Genomic DNA, 20,197 nt, shown 5'->3' with positions numbered 1-20,197 from the left:
TCGAGGGATTCTTTAACGCGTGGCAAGGGGTCGTGCGGCGTCGTGGATCGTATATCTGGTTTTACGACGGAAACATCCGACTTTGGAGAAAATATTGCGGCTAGAAGCGCGGTCGTCTGGCCACTGGCGTGTTTCACGGGGGCGTTCGTAAATTCAAGGAATTCCCACGTTAGAGGCAGATGTAATCGGACGTTTTCGATCCTTTTCCCGTTGCCCTCCGCGCGAAATCGATTCTGCTGACCCGCGCCTTCTGGTCCCAGCACGGATGCCCCGAACTTTACTGCCGGAGCGTGGAATAATTTAAAAGTCGACCGACCGGAACATGCCGTCAGGAGACACGATGAAAATTTCTCCCTAACGCGATTTTAAGGCGAACGTTACTTTTTTTTTCTGGATCAACGTTGGAAGTCGAGACTTGGAACTTCGACTTGAAATGATCCAGAAAATAATATCCTTACAATATTTTATCGAGTTCCGTGTAGATCTGAGAAAATTTCAGGCCTAAGAATATCTAACGCGTTCCGAGTTTAAAAAGAGAAGCATGGGCTTCGGTACTGTTGCTATTTTTGGAGGTATTCGTCTGTGAATTCCACGATTCGTCTGTAGCTAGATCTGCCTAAGTTCGTCGCTCTTGAATCATAGTGAATAGATTTAATCTTCCTTCCTAAGGTCGCTAATGGACGCATCGGATATTCACCTTTATCGAGCCTTCTTATCTTTCGCGTGCCATCACGGATACTTTACGCGGAATGCAATTTTCCACTTTCTTATAAAAGTATGGGTCTCGTGATCCGATTAGTCGTACTGCTTCTCCCGATAATAATTAGGCGAGTAATTTGAATTTCTTTGCTCCTGCTCAACGTCTAATGTACAACTTTCTTATTTTTTATTTGATATCCTCCATCCCTTACAGCGGCAGAGCTAATTCCCAATCGAAATTTCGGCAACGAAGAACACGTAACACAGAAATAACAACGACGAAGTCGCGAGTCCAGTTCGCCATTTTGTTCGCAGCGTTCCTCGGGCTGTCGTGAAATTAGTGGGACTGCGATAATCGCGGTACGGAAACAAAGAAGGGATTTCGTGATTCGATCTCGAGATCCGTGGATTCTCGTCTGGAAATTGTCGTCGTTCTCCTCTTTGTTTCCGCGGATGTTTCGTTCGGACCTATTGTCAAGCATAACAACGACGAACCGTTCCACGGATTTCGAAGACGAAACGGAGGCTCGGAGAACGCCTCGAGTTTTCCTGTCGTAAACTTTCATGGAAATTGTGATTCGTCGGCGAGGGCTCGCCAGCTCTCTAATAGCCTTAAATCCTTCCCTGCCTCGCATTCATCGCGATTTCTCCTCGTCGTCGATTCGCCGAAGTTAATCCACGACTCTTGGAAAATTGCTATTCGATAGCAGTCGACGTTGATTTGTCTCTGCGGGGATCGAGTGCTCGATACTAACGAGTTCCTTCGAAAACCTGTAACGGACAGTTCTATAACAAATTCGAAGGGGAAGGGATCTAAAAATCGAAAGCTCGTGGTTGCAGGAACAATTGTCGGATTCGAGTCATTTTCAGCGGCTTGAATGATGCTATTATATGTAGAGAAGAAATAGAAGTAAAACATAAAATAGAGAATTTACAAAATACTACAAAGAGATTCAGGTATCGCGGAGTGGACTGAACGGAGGATAAAAAAAAAAATAATAAAAAAAAAAAGGTGAAAAGCAAATCGAAACGTAAGGAACTTCCCTTCAGCCTGAAACTGCGTTTCACGTTCTCGTTTGCGATCCCGTTCAAACATCCCCGGTTCAATTAAAAAGACGTTCAGTTGGGAATCACTGAGGGATGGAGATGAATATTAAAATATCGACTCGAGTATCGAGGATTCCGGGGGTTGGCATTGCTCGAATCGTGGCTATCGACACCCAGGCAAACTCGTCGGGCTGAAACTATTACAGCCGGATGTCTTCTCGAACGTCGATCGGAAATGGACGGTATCGATCGTCGACCATCAGTTGGACTGGCGTTCGTGTTATTAAACTCGACCCTCCCTAGTCGATTCCGCTAAGGAACTCGGCCCCGACGAGGCGTTGAAAGGCACGATTACCGTCTTAGAATCGAGTTGGCCAAACTTTCCCTAACAAATCCGAAAGTTTCGCGAAATTCGCGAAAGTGCCGCGTCTCCTCCGGGCGTGTTCCTCTTGTACGCGATAAAAAAAAAAAAAATACCGATGTTCTCTAAGTAGTTAATCGAAGTCCGAATCGGCCCGTCTAATTTCTCCCAATTGATTTCGATTCTCGCGAACTGGGTCGATCGTTCCGGTTGCTTCTTCGTGAATATTCAAATTGGGTCGATGTAATTACAAACAGCGCCGACGATGGACAGAATTCAATTTTCAAGAAACAACTTCCAAGCGGGACGATTTAAAATTTTCGCGCGCTTCTTCGTTTCGTTGCTGAATTATATATGCTGATTTTCTATGAGGGAATACGTACGTCCTTCGCAGTCGAAAGGGTAATTGCCTGCATACAGCAACGTGGGCGCGGAATTGTGGACAGAAAATAGAATCGAACGACCAGGAGACATTTCGAAACGTATCATCCCTATGATAAAACCCGGCCGTCGCTCGACGCGGGTGCAATCGAGATTCTTCTACCCGAATTGGGAAGACCGAACCAATCATAGCGCTCTATTTCCGACGGATTTAACCGATCCCGCACGGAGGCATCGGGGCAGATGGCCAGAGACACCGAGAGGGGCAGTTTTTGATTTTTCAAAACGGATTAGAGGACGACGCACCGGATTAGCATCGTTCCGGGCCGGGCCAGATCGTTTCGCTCGCGGGATGAAAACGGGGTTTTGTTCTGGCTCGATATTTTTTTCCCATCCCTCCCCCCCCCCCCCCCTCGAAACCCCCGTTTCTACACACCACGGTGACCGTTCGATTAATTTAATTTTCGCGGCGTGGGAAACACCGTCCCGGCTGTCAGAAATCATATTCTCTGTTTTCCTCTGTTTTTCTCCCCCCGGGTCCGGTTTTCATTTTTTCCGTTTCAATTCTAGCGCGTGTCATATTCACGGGGGAGGCGTTTTCATTCCCCCGTTTCGCGGACAGTTCGATTCCGTCGGCAAGTGTACTACGAGTTTTTCAAATTAACCGAATATTCTTACGCCTACGCGGTGTATTTCCCGATTTTGATCGAACTCCGATAGAGTCGTATTAAATTCGGACGGCTCGCTTCGGAAACCATAGATGTGATTCTCTTGGTTACTCGTTACTCGTCACTTGGTTAACCTCCTCGACTACTAAACTTTGCGGCGGTAGAAAAGAAAAACACCAGCAAGACTGAAATTTTTGTTTAACTCGCACGTGGTCCTCGCTTGTTTCAATTTCTTTTCCCACGCGATTAATAAACAGACTTGCGACGAAGCATTCTGGACCTACAGGCCATAAATGACCCAAACGTACTTACGTAATCACATCACCTCGGACTTAAGAAAAAATAAAAAATACACACGTCGAATCGAGTAACCTCCTCCTTTTTCGAAGTCGGTTAACAAAATTCCCACACCTAAACTCCAAGAGCCTAAACTCTATGCGTCAGCAACCCCCCAGTAGCCACGAACTACCCTCGTCAGATATCAATCTACCTGCGTCAATGTAGCTCGGGCAATTTGACCGGATCGGTGATCTATCCGGCATCGTTCTTCGATGACGTTCAAGCTCCAGAAACGGTAGCTTATCGACGCCCTAATGGGATCCGTGGCCAGCCCGCAGGTCTCCGCAGGTCCTAGCGAACACCGGGAGGATCCAGGGTGGTAATCGAAGGATTTCGGTAGCGGCGTGTCGCGAGGAATCGGTTAGAGTCCCGTGGTGTTCGCAGAGCTGTCGTCGATCTCACTTCCTCTCGGCGTACAGCGGGGACGGGTTGTCGGGTCAGCCGGGCGTTAATTATTGACACGGCGTTGCCGCACATAGAGAACCGGGGGTGGCCCTGACGCGCTCCTGAACCGTCACAGGAACAAGGATCCCGTAGGCGTGTAGCGCATACAAAGTACCTCGGGCAGAAAGCGAGCAGAAGCTGCGAGCGTGGGACAATGACGGCCAGACGGCGGCGCCGCTGCCGACGACGAAGAAACGAGAGATTAGCGACACCCCTACGGCGGAGAGGAGGGGGCCTTGGGTCACTTACCAATGAGGGCAGCTTGCGCGAAAGCCTTAAGCGCGGATAATTAATCAAAGTCTCATTACGCTAATGTTCCCACGACCCGCTCCTCGGACAGCGCACTTTCACCTCGCGAACGGCTGGTCTCTTTAATCGCGTCCCCGCTCGACCAGGATTTCTCGAAATTTATCGCGTATAGAATCGCTTCCATGTTCGGTCGAACAGTTATCATCGTCCTCGAACGAACGACGAGGATAAGAAGTGTTTTTTTCCAGCTATATACTAAGCATCCTTCATAAATTTTTTCCAAGCGACACCATCGACCTCTCCGTGTTTATCGCCATTCATCCAACGTGTAGAAAATACTTTTTTGATTAAATAAATGCCATTATAGTCGAAACGCGTCCCCGTTTCTAGTTAAATAAAGAATTTCGAGCACCTCAGGCCTCGTCAGGAATTTTCGAAAGGACGCACCGCGATCGGGGGCGACACAAAGATATCCTCGAAAGAAGAAAATTGTTTCATACCCCGCGACCGAGTATAATATTTCTGAATCCGTTGAAAGCCTTTCTCTCGTCTCGTGTCTTATAAACACGAGGAAATAAGAGTGTACTTGGCCCAATCTTCAGCGTGAACCAACGCGAAACAAAAGGAGCGGGGCAAGGCGGCAACGGAAAGAATATATATTTTTCTTGCACCCTCTTTCTCTCCCCCGACAGCGACTCGATGTACTTGTTTTGTACTTGTTTACGCCCTCGTTGCCGAAAAGCGTGTTCTGAATATAAGAGGTGGTTTCGTTGACGGCTGGCCTTTTTGTCCTGCGTCGCTGCTACAGTTCCTCCTCCCTTCGCGTTTCATAGCTCGTTGAATTTTTTATCGTGATAGTGGATTCAAATACCTCGGGGAATACACCTAAATTTCGAAGGTGTACTCGAAGCGATCGAGTAGTCGCCGAGTAGTGACCTTGCATAGCACGATCCGAAATAATTTCTTTGGTGAGAACGATTTTGGAAATTTACTCTTAATTTCTCTTGTTACCCTTCAACTGGAAAAGTTTAACAGAATGCGAGATAGTTATAGAAATTTCAAGTAATTTAGGCGATGTGAAATAACGTGTTGCAGTTGTTAGTGGAGCAGAAGAGATTCGAGGACGAGATGCGACGGCAGCTGAAGCTGCAAGAACAGGTGCACACCGACCACCTTCGAGAGTCGCTCTCGGTGAAGGAGCAAGAAGCTCAGAGAAAGCTGGAACAAGCACTCAGCGAGCAAGCGGAGGCCGATTCCTTGAAGCACAAGGAGCAGCTCGCCGTGGTCGTCGGCAGGTTGCGTGGCCTCGAAGCGGCCCTCAAGGGTATGCATTTTTTAAATAGAAAAAACATTTCTCAGCTCAAAGATACACATAAATATCGCGCAAAAAGAAAAATCAGGAGGTGCGTTCGCTTCCTCGGAATTAATTCCCAAAGAGGGAACGGAAATGTCTGCTACTAAATTTTGTCTCGAGACAATTGGAAACTATAGAATTTAACATTTGTATTACAATATTGAAATTTATAAATTCTGTCTAGATTAGCTTTCATTAACACTTGGCCCTTAAAATGAGCCTTAAAATTGCTCAAGTTTCGTGAAATACTTTGTCACACGTATACACTCAGTCCCATAAATATTCGTACCCTTTGCGTTTATTGAAGGAATTTGCTTAAATTAAACATTAAATTAAACTTACAAGAGTAAAGTTTATTTGCGTACATATTTATAACGAAACATTTATTTGAAAACGTCGAATCCGTTACTTAACACTTTTGCTGCGGATGACGCACATGTGCGTCCAACTGAAAATATATGGTTGTTTTTATTGTTTTTCAGTTTTCATTTTTCTTGTTCGGCAATCATATTATATATAAAATAAGTTACCACAAATGTATGTTTCTCAAAATAATCATATCAGAACATTTGTAAGAAATTTTTCATTAAAAAGAAAAATATCATAATTGCAGCCCCCAGCGAAGTAGCTCCGTAGCTAATTATTTTCGTCCGCAGCAAAAGTGTTAATTTAGACAAACTTCTTCGATAGACTCAGAGGGTACGAATATTTATGAGACTGGCTGTATGGGTGGCATTCAAAGTGTTAAATCAATTCTCAAGATAAGAAGATAATTCGTTGGATCGTTTAAGAGCGGTGCGAGCCCTTAAGGAGTAATTTTTCGAGCACTCGTTGCCAGCTATTTTCTCCACGCGTCGGCCACAAATCTACGGTATGCAAATGTCCGAAAGGTAGCGGGTCCTTTGTCCTTGTCTCTGGGACGAGGCCGCGAAACGTCCGACCAGGGCCTCGCCTTTGTCGACGTCTCCCATTATTTCGTCTCGTGCCGCTTAATTACACGGCCAAAAACGTGCAGCCCGAGTATTTCGCAGTCTACGTCTGCCTCTTGGGACGGTCCGCGACATTTTCGGGGACGTCTGATCTCTCGTCGGCCGTTTCTCTTTCGCTTTGTGCCAGGGGCGGAAGTTAGATCGGATCGGATTAAGCCCAGTTTACTGTCGCATCCCAGCCTCCTCTGGGACAATAGTTACCCCGTGAAAATTACGACCCTATGACGCGATTCAATTTGCCACGTTTCAGGGAAAACGCTCTTCAGGAATTTCTATCGGAATTATTTATCACGGGCAAGTACGATTACGTTTTAACTGACTGCGTGGAAATATTCTTCACTCGTGAGTTTCGCGACGCGATAGCAAAATATAATACAAATTACTCTCGGGGCCAAATCGAGGTCGACGCGCTTACTGTTTCTGAAACTTTCGCGATTGTAATTCTCTCCAATACTACAGCTTCCGTTCCCCGCTGCGAATGTCGAAAGCTGTTGGCTATTCGAGCGATAAAGACCGTGTCGTTAGGCCTGGTAAGTAAATTCCAGAGCGCCGTAACAAATTCGGGGGAGGCGCGTGCCAAGTTTAATAGCGCAAACCCGGGGTTCCGATGCGTTCGGAAGGGAAAATATTATATCATTCCCGATACGGGAGCTTACGGACCTCGAATATTAATACAACGAGCCCTGAGTTCGGTCACGTAGAACCTCGCCAACATTTCCATGCTCTGTTTCTTTTCTCCCCTGCTCCCGACCGCCGCTCCTCCCGGGGAAGTTATACCGGTAATAAGTAAAACAGATTTCCTCGTAACTGCTCCCTTCGCGAAACAAGCTCCCCCTTCGCGGGTGGAAGGACGGGGCGCGGTAATTTAACTTCGTTAACGTTTATGCACTTCCCACGGAGTTTTCACTCTGTCCCCGTCGGCGGGCTCCATTTCTTCGTTATTGTATCCGGCGGAGAACTCACTCTCAAACGGAACAAATTGGCTGTTCCCTGTGTCCTTTTCCCCAGGAAAAACTTTAGGGACGAACTTGTGGCGTATCGAGTTTAAGAAGCTTCGAAGACTGGCAACTCCTTCCACGGGACCCAGGTTGTCCTCCGCAACTTTTTCCCCATTTTGTTCCTAATCGACGCGATATCGCCGGTTCCGAGTGCGCCGGGGTGCTCCAGAAATGCGTGAGAGTTTCATAGTGGTGATATCAGACTTTAATGAAATCGAGGTACGTTGTTTGTGGGAAGTTGGAGGGGTTTAAGTCGTCGCTTTGCTAGGTGTGAGCTTATTTGAAATATATAGGAGGAGAACGTTAATGTTTGATAAGAGTTCTTTACGAAGGCAGACGTGATTTCGTATTTTTTGAACGGATTCGAAGTTAACGAAGTTGTGAGTTAGACAGGGCCTAATTTTAGGGGGCTATAGCTCAAGGCGCTACAGCTACTAGGAAATTTCCCTTTTTCTCTAAAATATATAGACGGTAGTATTTTATTTCTTTCGTTTTTATACTCCGAAGAATACAGGCCAACGTACGAGACTTTCAAGGCTGTCGTAACATTGAGAGTCCTCGAAAGTTTCTCGAGTATCATCGTTAGATTTCCAATTTTTTAATATAAATATCCAGGGCAAATACTTTTGGCTCGATAGGGTGCGTTATTTTGGTCTCCACCTAGTCCTCAAACCGAGCATTACGTCTCGACTCCTCCTCTTCGTAACAATTTGCTTGGCAAACTTCGTCTTCTCTCTCCTCTTCCTCTGATTCGATCAATATTTTACCGAAGCGTTGTTGACAGACTTACTGCCGAGTTTCCAGCTCTCTCGATCGCGACCAAGAATTTCGCTAAAAGAACACTAGGATGTCTTATTTTCTTTTTCTCTTTTTACCAGCCCGAAGCAGTCGATCTTGTCAAGTATTCGAACAATGTGTCCCCGGGTGCTCAAGAATCGGTATCTCGTCCGCGATCCGCGGGGGATGACAGTCACGAGCAAGAAAAGTAGGTCGTAGACGGTGGAAAATCGTCGAATCGGATGATCAAGGCTTTTTCAAAGCGCGACAACGTGTTTTCTTCGACGAAACATCGACATGCTCGATTTCCCTGCTCGCGAGGGCTGATCCTTCGACGTTTTATCGGGGACAGAAGGCTCGCAGCTTCATCCGGATTAACTCCAGTCGGGCTTAATACACTTTCGTGACGCGTTATCGTTGCTTGCACGTCGTCGGAGATTAATGCGCGATTATTAAAGGACACTTTCAGCGATCGCCGTGTCGGACAGTCATTTCGTTCCGGTCGCGCGCGAGTAATTCGATATTTTGGAATATATCGCAGCCGAAGGCCGAGTCTCGCCGCGTTAAAGACAAATTCACGTCTCGGATTACGATATCTAATTCGCGATTTCTTTTCGAGAACATACGAACGCGTGAAATACTGCCGTGAAAGGGAATTGGTTTCTTGGCAGGGGAAATTGGTACGCGGAGATATTGGTATTCTCAGAGAATTGCTGTGGAGGGGAGCACGTATTCTGCGGTAAACGGTTATAAGGAGGCATTGGGTTTTTATATAAAGTTGCTATAAAAGTTTCGTGCCTTTTATGGCGGAGTACTTTACGAAGGTACTGCTTTCCTCGCGAAAAATCGCTATACTAAGTTGTGGACCTTCCAGTTAAGAATACGTGCAATATGGTATCGAGGATATGGTAGGGAAAGTACCCTAAGTACAGATAAGGCTACGTATATCGTTACTTTCCTAAAGAAGTGCTGCGAAGTATACCTCTACAACAAATATTTTGTACATCGAAGGGTCAACGCAGCAATTATTTATCGAAAATAGCGAAGAAGTTTCGCCCAACAACGTACGCGCGTAATTTATACACGTTTCTGTATACTTTTGGTACGCAGGTAAATTATTGCGGAAGGGCACTGGGAGCGTCCAGATAACAGAAAATTCATTTCTAGACGAGATAACCGGTGGAATTTGTAACTTAACAAAGCATTGTTTTTTCCATTTATTGCCGATCACATCTCCGATAGCAGTGAAATTAAACCGAAACTAAAATATCAGTTTAAACTGCAGATTCTATCTACTAAAAATATTCACTCTTTTCATCGTACCGCGATGAAAGTTTTCGTTCGTGGCTTCGTTTCGGAGGAAATCGATTCAGAATATTAATTTTGTGCCATATAGTACGAGTTGGCTGACATGTCTGACCATTACTCCTGATTTCTACTTGCGCTGGGAGCTTGCAAATGTTGACCATAATATGGTATTATGTGCTTCCCGTCGATTCTACTATCTTTTAACTAATTACAACCGATAGAAGCATATCGTGCAATCGTCAATCTTTGCAAACATCGACGCAAATAGAAAGAGCAAGAAATAGTCGGACGGGTCAGCCAAGTTTTATTTCCGAGCATTACCAAACTCGATTTTCGTGAAAACAGGGCTTGCACATAAATTTTCTTATTTTTAAATTACTTTCCACGCGGATCATTTTTTCAATTCTTCTGCATCTTTTTGCCCCGTTAAATCAATTTCAATTTTATTCTACCAATTTCAAATTCTCATAAAACGAATCGTGTCGCTTATATTCGACACTTAAAACTTCGCACTTCGCACGTCTTTGTGCAGCAAGCTTTGCGCGCCGGAAGTTTCAATTTTAATTCGAAGCTGAAACGACGCGTGTCAGCGTCAAAGCTCCAGGATTAAAAAAAGAGAAAACCCGTTCACGGGCCCCCTGTGCTAGCCGTCGAACGAAGTTTCCAAATGAGCCGCTGTATCTCGCGAGCGTAACGACAAAAACATCAGCAATAAATCCGTGGCCAGTATAATGGCACGGTTCTGGGCTAGTTTCGCCGGCAAGGGAGACAGAGGGGTCGCGATAGTTCCCCAGACAGTTAGAGAATGATAAAGGGACCGGGCATTTGCGAGAAGAGGAGCGGAGAAAAGTGCGCAAGAGAGATGGACCCGAATAGCGTGTCCCGTGGTTTTACAAGCCCAGAAGCGAACTAACGTATTCAGCATGTGCCGCAATTATAACTTTCAACGTCCCTCCCTCGGGCGTGCCATTAAGGGCCTTCGGGCGGTCCCACTGTTTAAATGTCACCTGCAGAACGATTATTTACATTTTTTTCTTCGTTTCGCAACTTGATAATTCACCAAAGAGGATCCTGAACGTTTCGCGTCTCTCGGGGATCGAAATCAAGGCTGCCAAACGGTATTTTATATTTTATTTAACGTATCTCTTCTATTAACGAAGATGGGCAAAAAGTTTGTTTACCCTTTTTTACGTAACGTTAAATTGTCTAGAATGTTCGCTCGAAACATTTTTAAAACTTTGATCAAACAACGAAGCTATGCAAGAAAACTTTGCCCGTGATACGTTTATTTAATCGAGATGAAATCCTCGCGTGGATTGGTCTTAGAATCGATAGTTTTCATTGGTCGTCTCCGCGACTATTGTTTCGCCGGCAATTTGAGATACGCGATTCCCCTGGAAGCGTCTGTTTATCTATGTCGCGGAAGAATCGTGGCGATAGCAGACCTGGCCCGTGCATATTCATCTTTGTTCTTACACCAGCGATGGCGACGAACACTGTGCTTGACATTTCAGCAAGTTTTACTAATGACAAAAGTTTCTCCTACCACGTAAAAGTGTGCTACGGTCTGTTACCATCTGGAAGTCGTTCTCCACCCGCCCGACAAGAGAGTCATCGGGTGTCCCAGATGCAAATAATACAGGGTGTCCCAAAAATGTTGGAGGTCCTTGAAAGGCGTGGTTCGGAAGGTGATTTGAAACAACTTTCTTCTTTGCAAAAATGTCGGATGGGGCTTCGTTGAGTAGATATTAATAAAAAAAAAACCGACCAATCAGAGCGCGCGGATACCGTTGGAGCGGCCGGAGTAGCGAAGGCTACGCGCTGAGCGGCCGCGTCAATATCCTTCGATGCACGTCGAGTCACTTGTTCGCGTACGAGAGCGGCTACCTAGCGCGTAGCCATCGCTATCGCGGCCGCTCCAACGGTATACGCGCGCTCTGATTGGTCGGTGTTTTCCGTTGATATCTCCTCAACGAAGCCTCGGACAACAATTTCGCTAAGGAAAAAGTTGTTTCAAATCACCCCCTGAACCACCCTTTTCAAGGACCTCCAACATTTTTGGGACACCCTGTATACAACGAGGGCTCGAGTTACTAGATCGAAGTGCATTTATGCGATTTATTTATCAATTCGTCCGATACGAAGAGGATAAAATGATAAATTCCAAAGGTATCGCGAAAATATGAATAGCATGATCGTGCAAGTATTGTTTACTTACTTATCGAGGTTAAAAATGTTAATTATAATTTTGTTTAAAAAAGAAAGGAAATTTTGCAAGAGCCAATCTATTCCTCATTTTCTGTTTAAATCGGTACGTTTGATCGCGAATTATTATTTTATTTTTCCAGCGACGATCTTTGAGCTAATCTTTTATTTTATTAATTTTCTGTACCTGCGTTTATAAGCGGATCGATCAAAGAGATGTTTGCGAAAGGTGCTCGGTATCGATTCGAATCGAACTTCGTCCGAACTGCGTTCTGAAACGCTGCCATAAAACTTCCCAACGGGCTATTCTTTGCGCAAGCAAGCGTTCTAAACGGGACAAAAATCGCCCAGTCAGTTCTCGTTCGACGGGACAGCGTTTCTGTGATACATGACGCCGCGATTCGGATCTGCGTTTCGAATTAAATATCAGGTCGCCCTCCGTCTGTAATACGAGTCCGAAAGAGATTTCCATGGACGATCGATAGCTCCGGATTAAGTTGTAAATAGTCAATTTCAATATGTATCGAAAGAAGATGATATTTCCAAATTCGATTGATGCTAGGACCAGTTGCATTTATACGATTGTAATTAAATATTGGCTACCCACAGGAAGATCATTTTTTCATGAAATAAGAAGCGAGAAGGATAAATAATTCATGAAAATTCAAAGATATTAATCTACGAGCCTTTTTTATAAATTTTTGATTAACTTTCAAGGGGTTAGACCCCTTATATCTTTCCTCCATTAATCCAGATTGTTGTGTACGCGTGTAATGGCGAAGGGATCGATTTAATTTAGCCAGAAACTCTTCCCCTACTTGTTGAGCGGCGCTTCGTCGCGAGTTTAACGCTGCCAAGTCTTTCTTCCGGCGTGGAAAATGTTTGAAACTTCGGGACGACGTTCCCGCGACGCGCGACACCCCTAAGTCGAAGTTACAAGCGGTTTCCGTGGTTTATCCGCGGTAAACGGGACGTGTAGCAACGCGTAAAAGCAGTGTACGTGGTTCAAGACTTCCATCTTCGCGGGCCACGAGTAACCGAACTCGACTTTACGGATTAAAATTCCCAAGAAATGATCCCGTGTCATATTCGTGAGATCTTGGGGGTTCGCGCGACCTTTGACATTTTAGATTACGTACAAATTCTTGATACACCGTGTATTCAATTATTCCTCCGGCAGAAAATTGCAGCTCCAAGCTACGAACGATAATTTCGCTATTATTTTCCACGGACCGAGAAGCACCACTCAACACTGCGTTACCGCCGTTATCATCGGTAATAAATTCCTCTCGTCGCGAAGAATTACAGGATATAAAATTGATCGATGCCGGGAACTCGATACGACCGATCGAAAGCCCCGAAGCCAACGACTGGCGTTCGAGTTCCCTCGAATAATCGCGAGGCTTTTATCGCTTTCGTCGTCGCCTAACGATATTTTTTTTCCCCTCTCTCCTTTCAATCCCGATTTTTCCTTCGTCTTTTTTGTTCCGTTTCGTTTTCATTGCCCTGGCCGCCATGGGGGCCTCCGTGAAAATCGCGCGACGGAATTTTTACGGCCGCTTGGATAAATCCGCGCCGACGAGGATAATGGCCCGTCCGGCTGGGAACGATGGAAAATCAAAAAGTACGAGGGATGCCACCGCGGTTGAAATTGATTGGTCCGTATCGACGGAGATTGTCGTTCTGGCGTTTCGACGGCCCGCCAGAGTGACGTTTATTGCTTGCAAAAATGTTTCAACCAGCCCCTCCCCCGTCCCGGCATTCCCCGCTGAAGATTGACGATCGTAAACATTCCTTTCCCGGCCCTAGAAATCGGATCAACGGTAAATTCCAATTTGGCCAGAATTTTGTAGAAACTCTCATCCCTTTCATTGAACTTCAAATATAAAATAAGCGCTCCGTGCGTTCTATCTGAAATTGAAGAATTTTATTTATCGAAGAACGTCCAGCGAAGTTACTTCAAAACTCTGTTGCCTCGATTTTAAAATTTTACAGACTGCAACCGACAAATTTATAACTCGTACAAGTATAGACCCGAAGCTTGCCGAGGCTGTATTTATTTAACCAAGGTCCGTTCTAAATTTCCTGTAAAACTAGGCAAATGTCGTGCACCGGTCACGAAAGACGCATGCCCCGTCGACATCTATTTATTAAAGGTCTGGCCCTGTTCAAGGGGGCCGAGAAGATGGACTATTCGATGGCCACACCGCACGGCGCAGTTTCTATTGGCTCCCGTTGTCCAGGATTTTTGCTTGAAAGGTTATCTCGGGTGATTTATCTTCTCATTGGAATGAACCGTCTGTTTCGCGGTGACAGATTATCTCTGCTCGAGCGAGGAAAAGCGACGCGAGAAGATCTAGGCGGTCGCCCTTCGATTAATTCTCGATCGTTGTCGCGGTGAAATGCTTTCTAAGCTTCGATCACCTTGATTGTGGCCTTTTAAGGTTTCAGGGTCGATCTGGCTTTGAGGGAACAGTGGAACTGACTGGATTTTTAATATGCGAGGCACGGTAGAGAATTGTTTGTCAAACTGTTATGAGAATAATTTTAGACGACACTATCTGTCCAATTTGTGATGAATTCCCTCAGGAAAAATTATTTATGCTAAACAACAAAAATGGAGGGAAATACAAGAAAAACAAAATTCTTACTTACGTTATTTTTATCTTCTAAACCTAGCCGGGAGAACATTGATAGAGTCTAAATAATTACTCCATCGACGTTACTACTACAGGTCTCATCCCTTTTAATTTTAGTCTCCACAACATCGCCCAACGTTTTAAATTTAAACCTCGCGAAACCCTCCAGGAATCGAATTCCCAGAAAACTGTTCGTTCGCGCACTTTTTATAGAAGGGATAAACCAAAAGCGTCGTCGAAACGACGAACCTTTTTCACCCCCTAGCGTTCTTTGATCCGGCGAACGGTTGGGTCAAACGTTAGTTTCGCGTCAGGGAAATAGTTTCGCCGATCCTCTTTAAGCTCGTATTTCGATACAGAGTTTGCGTCAGGCCGACAAAAAGGGAGGAGAAAAGGGAAGAGAAATACGGGAGAAGAAGAAGAAGACCCAAGAAGTTGTTACAGGAATCGCGAATCCGTCGGTAACATGGCGTGGAAAGCAGTTGAGCGTGCTTCGTGCATTTTAAAGTTTTTATCCTCGGACTGTGAAGTCGGTGTTGCGTTCTAATTTAAAAATTGAAGGAAAGCCGCGGAGGACAACGCTTGGCCGGATGAAAACGTCCAAGTGTTTCCCTGTGCAATTTCAAGAGCTGGTTTTATTTCCTCCGTATTTGTCCACGAGGAAGAGCAACGAATATTTTTGTGTGGAATTGCTTCAAGCAGTTTAATGGCTTATAGACGCTCGAGTATATTTATATCACGAGTCAATAATGTCTGAGTAAACACTAACTGCTACTCCTTCGAGCACTGACTTTTCCCGAACTAGTTTTCATGGATCTTTCAGCTGTCCAAGAACGAAATTTTAACCCGCATCCAACCTTGGAAATTTCCACCGGCGAGGAGAACAACAATTCCTTTCCCCAGCGTGACACCCGCGCTAGATGACGATTAATTACGCGAGTAATTAAGCGTGCCGTGTCCCGGAATTACGGCCATTATTCGGTTTGTCAATTAGCACCCCCGGGGGGGATGCCGCACGTGAGCTGCCCCGCGAAAACCGCACAACAGTTTTTCGCGCCGACGCCCTCCGCAAAAAACCACCACTGATTCTGCGGTTCGAATAGCCAGTGATATCGGACAAAAATGATTTTCTTTTTGCCATCATACCGAGCGTTTCCAACGTTGTTTTCTTGGGTTGTTAAATACCTTATCCTTTCTGGAAGTGTCTAACCAGGCCTGATCCACGATATCGAGACAGAGGTACGACTTCACCTCGACGATTCCCGATCGCGGAAAATCGCGGCGAATCGGTGAACGAGTGCCGCAAAACGTTAATTGCTGACGGAGGGCAGGAGCGGAAGGTTCCTCCGCATCCCAAGGACGGGATAATTAATTACTGCTCCAAATACGATTCATCGCGCATCGCTTTATTGTCCGTGACGTTAATTAATCGTAACGAGGGGCGGAGGAGGGTTGGCGATAACACGCGACCCGGTACATCGTAATAAATCTCCTCTCCGCGTCACGTCGACGCGTTTTTGCTTCGCCCCCCAGACGGTGCTAGCCTCAAGGCCGCGTAATTATTTTCGAGAAAAAAGATGGCGGTCCGTCGGGGTAGCCGGATCGTTAACAGGTTTCTGGATACCGCGCGAGCCTCGCCGTTGGTCAGTTTAATTACCTCTTTAATCGGGCCCCGTCTCGTTTAAGGGGTGAATCTGTTCCGGCGTATCACCGTTGCTCGCTCGACCGTACGCTTTGATCCGGGGGGATGAGCTCGCTCGAGTTTCGTCGAAAAAACTTTTTCCACCGTGGACGTTCCGTTTTGTCGCTTACCCTCGTGACTTTTAGGCGAGTGCGTGTGTGTGTGTGTGTGCGTGTGATCTGTAGAAGTGATTTTCACCGCCTCTTTGTTTTACCAACTTCATCAATTTTTGAAACATTTTTAATACGCTTGCTTTTATTTTGTAACCCTCGAGGGGGAGCAGAGTGACGAAAATTGGAGCACTTTGTCCGCACTGATTCGCTAATGACCGAATAATAAACATTCAACGGAGCCAAGCAAGTTTTAAGGTGCTTTTCGAACGCTGCTCGTGATGAGAAAATGTAAACAGTGATTTGAGGGTCGTTAGAATTTTATGTTAAGTTTCTATGCTTTCTTATCAAGGGTTCTAGGGCCTTAGATCGTAGGATATATGGTATGCAAAGTTTCGAATCCTTTTTTATTCGAAGCAAGGAGAAGCAGAGTACGAGTAGAAACCAGAGAGCTTCGCCAAAAGTGAAACCTGGATAATAGGGATCCGTTTAATGCACGACAGGGGGTTCGTAATGCGAAAGTCGAGGTGTTAGTGTTGGCGATAATTGCTCGTTTACACTCGTCGTCCTCCCTCCATTGATTTCATATTCTTGTGCAAGCACAAACTGCGGTGCGTCTTGGGCCGCAGCGTCCGTGACGGGGAGTAACCATGATAGAGGGAGGAGACGCGAAACAGAGAGGTAATTACAGAGAAAAGACGTGAAAAGAGGGTTGGTTAATGAGAAAAGCCGTGAAAGAGGAGGTTAATAGGGGAAAACGACGTGAAAGAGAGAGGTAATACGGGACAAAGGCGCGAAGCATCGGAGGGATAAAGGCGGTGGACGTGAAAGGGAGAGATAATACGGAGAAAAGAACAGTGGAAGGGGTAGGAAGAAGCAGAGGGAAGAGAATGGGGGATAAACCAGCGATAGGTGGACGAAGAGAGAGGAGTTAAATATACCAGACGTTCTCCGTGTAAGTAGGCTAAGACGAAGACGGATTGCGCTGTTCGAAATCATTAGGGGGCCGAATAAACGACTTCAACCCCCGATTGAAAAATAGATTACGACCCTCTAGTCAAGAAGTTTACTCTAACTCACGTTCGTTCCTGTTATCTTCGATGCGTTCAATTATTTCGATCAATTATTTCGATCGATTCGTGCGAGCCGCGATAGAAACGAAAACAGGGGATGGAAGTAGTAGAAAGAAAGAGATTAAAAATAACAAAGAGGATACATCGGCGGCTGTCGAAATCTGTTGAGCCCCCGAAGCGTGAAACGTGACACGGACAGGCCGCAGCTCGTCGATCCTAATCCTTCACTGATTTAACCTCGGTTTTGCTGCGTGCCAGCCTCATAAACAATGAGCAGTATCCCCTGCAACGGCAGTGGCTTTTATTGTTAAGCGGCTATGTCACGTTGACGTACGCGCTCCAATCAGGATGTAGACGCACCCCCGAATGCGGGACAGGGACATTACGTAAAAATCAGTCTACGTCGATGCCAGTCGATGCGTCGATCAGTTTATCGAAACGTGTTGAAACCAATGGAAATATCTTCATACTGTCAGGATTCCGATAGTACATTCGAGGAAACGTTTCGAGCTTGGCCTATTCATCCCTAAAACGTTCGATACTAAAGATTAATACAATAGCAAGTCGCAGAATCGTACATGCATAGTGCACAGAGAAGCATGATACAATTTAACGTTCAATTTTATTATCTATTTCCCCCGGTATTTAAAAATCTCTGCTAGTCCTTAGCCAACCCCTAAGAATCGGATGAAATATTCGAATATCCGTGGTGCACTCGTAATCCGACCACCGCGACTAAGGATTTTCAAATATTTGTGTACCTTATTCCGGAATTTATTGACCGAATCGAGTTACGATAGAATCCCTATTATCCGCGCACTCCATTATCCAGACGTTCTATTATCCGGACGCTTGTTCTTCTACATTGTATTCCGCCGGAGAGATATGTTCCAGCACGGTTCTATGCACGCGCAGTTTGCCATGAATTTTATAGCGCGGGACGTGCGCATAATGGCCGTCCGACTCGATAAAAAGGATATTTCGGCCGACATTGTGTGTATCCACAAATAACGAACCTGTTTATCAAACTAATAACGACGAAGTGTCGCTACGGTTTGAAGCGTTCCCGGATACGGTGGTAAACTAAACCGATTTTAGATACGCCGAAAATATTATTCCGTACGGTTAATCCGTTCAGAGAAGGGGGGTGAATTGTTTTGGTTCGAATGGACGGAGATTCGAACCGATACCACGCGGTATTTATCATTTTCATCACGATATCTCCTCGCGGGTACCGCTGGCATATTTAATTATGAATATTTATTTCCAATTTTAGAAGGCGCTCGCGTGCTTCGATATTCGAAACGAGTTTAAAATGTATAATGGCGCCCAAAAGTATTTCATTCTTTGTTATTTGGCGTACTCGAAAAAGAGTAAGATTATTCTCTCTAAAAACAAGTAAATTTTTCCGATAGATACTTTTGTCGCCCTGTGTATGTCGATATAACCGCGATTCGATGATCAAAACTGCTCAATGAGGTGAAACGTTCGAGCAACGAATAGAAGGGGCGTTCGAAAACGCGGCGTATCATTTTCAATAACAATTTCCACGATTCGAGGAAGGTAGCGACGCGTAGCGATCTGTGAAATTCAGCCGTCTAATTTAATTCACCTCCCACCCTCCGTGCAGTTTTTCGATCATCCGTGAACACCCCAGGGGATTCGCTGTCGCGTTGGAACAACGGCGTGGAGCGTTTCGCGCGTTTTAACCGACCTCGTTTAACGTCGACGTTCATCCCCCACCCGATTGAAAATTATAGAAAGTCCCCCCTCCTCGGACGATAGCGTAGCCTCTGATAACGCCGGAGATTCGCGGGAAACCTTTATTTCTCGTGTAAACATTTTGTCACCGGACCGCTTTTCGATAACATCGACGCCCTTTTTTCATCTATTCTTCCCCATATATTCGGAAAATTTCGGAAAATTCGATGATCGAGCAAGGATTGGGTGATTTCCCGTGAAAAAAAAAGAAGGGAAATTGTGGAATACATTTTCCTATACGAGGCTTCGTTTGCAAGGAAATTGACCGCAAAGAGTTTTTGTGGGATAGAGCTTGGCTGATTTGTCTGACTATTACTCACCGTTTCTACTGTGGTGTTTTGCTATAGGAATACGGCATTGTCTGCTTTATCTTGCTGTAATTCGAATAGTACCACAGAGGGGAGACGGTATTATAACAGTATCGGTGGTAGAAACGCTAACGCAAGTAGAAACAGTCACCAATGGCCAGACATACATAGTCCTTCCCAAGAATTGAGATCGACTTATCTCGCACACCGTTCCTTCTACCGTCTAAACTCATACGACAAAATCTATCGCAAACGAAATTTGGAGACTTCTTTATTCCCTACGAATTTTCCGTACGATCGATAGGGAACCGAGATAAGGACTCTACTTTTTGCCAAATGAAATTTGCATCGTGCAAAACGATCCATAAAGCCTACGGCGTCAAGTACAGGTGAATTTTCTTATCAAGCACCGCTGCAGTCGATCCGTTATCGTCGCGAAGAAAACTGCAATGATAATAACGCTGTGCCATAAACATCTCGAGGGAGGGTAGGATGAAACGACGCACGCCTCAACTGGAGAACTCGTGGTTCCGACAGCGGTGCTCGGAGAGAAAAATAAGAGAATGTTCTTCTAAGGGCTCACCCCCGTAAATCGAGCGAACAGTAGGCAAGAATCGAAGCGAAATAAATAAGAGGGTAACGGCAAGTTCGCGAACCTTGGCTCGAAATCCGTGGTACCGTTCGTTTCACGATACAATAACGATAGCATGTCGATAGCTCCCGATGCTGGTTTGACAAATGCTCCCAAGAAATGAACCCCTCTCTCTCTCTCTCTCTCTCTCTCTCTCTCTCTCTCTCTCTCTCTC

The 20,197-nt window shown here is 45.4% G+C and overlaps 1 protein-coding gene across 6 annotated transcripts in view; it reads left to right on the top strand.

Moving 5' to 3' along the window:
* LOC128875471 (MICOS complex subunit Mic60) overlaps positions 1 to 20,197 on the top strand; it is a 42,593-nt gene that overhangs the window by 4,599 nt on the left and 17,797 nt on the right. For all 6 annotated transcript variants that reach the window (XM_054121087.1, XM_054121091.1, XM_054121089.1 and 3 more), the window contains one exon: positions 5,284 to 5,512. In XM_054121087.1, coding sequence (XP_053977062.1) covers positions 5,284 to 5,512 — 229 coding nt within the window. The remainder of the gene's footprint in view (positions 1 to 5,283; positions 5,513 to 20,197) is intronic.

Source organism: Hylaeus volcanicus, chromosome 4 (genome assembly GCF_026283585.1).
Source record: "Hylaeus volcanicus isolate JK05 chromosome 4, UHH_iyHylVolc1.0_haploid, whole genome shotgun sequence".
Classification (NCBI taxonomy): domain Eukaryota; kingdom Metazoa; phylum Arthropoda; class Insecta; order Hymenoptera; family Colletidae; genus Hylaeus; species Hylaeus volcanicus.
Note: the sequence above shows the minus strand (reverse complement) of the source record. Positions and strands in the feature narration are given on the sequence as shown.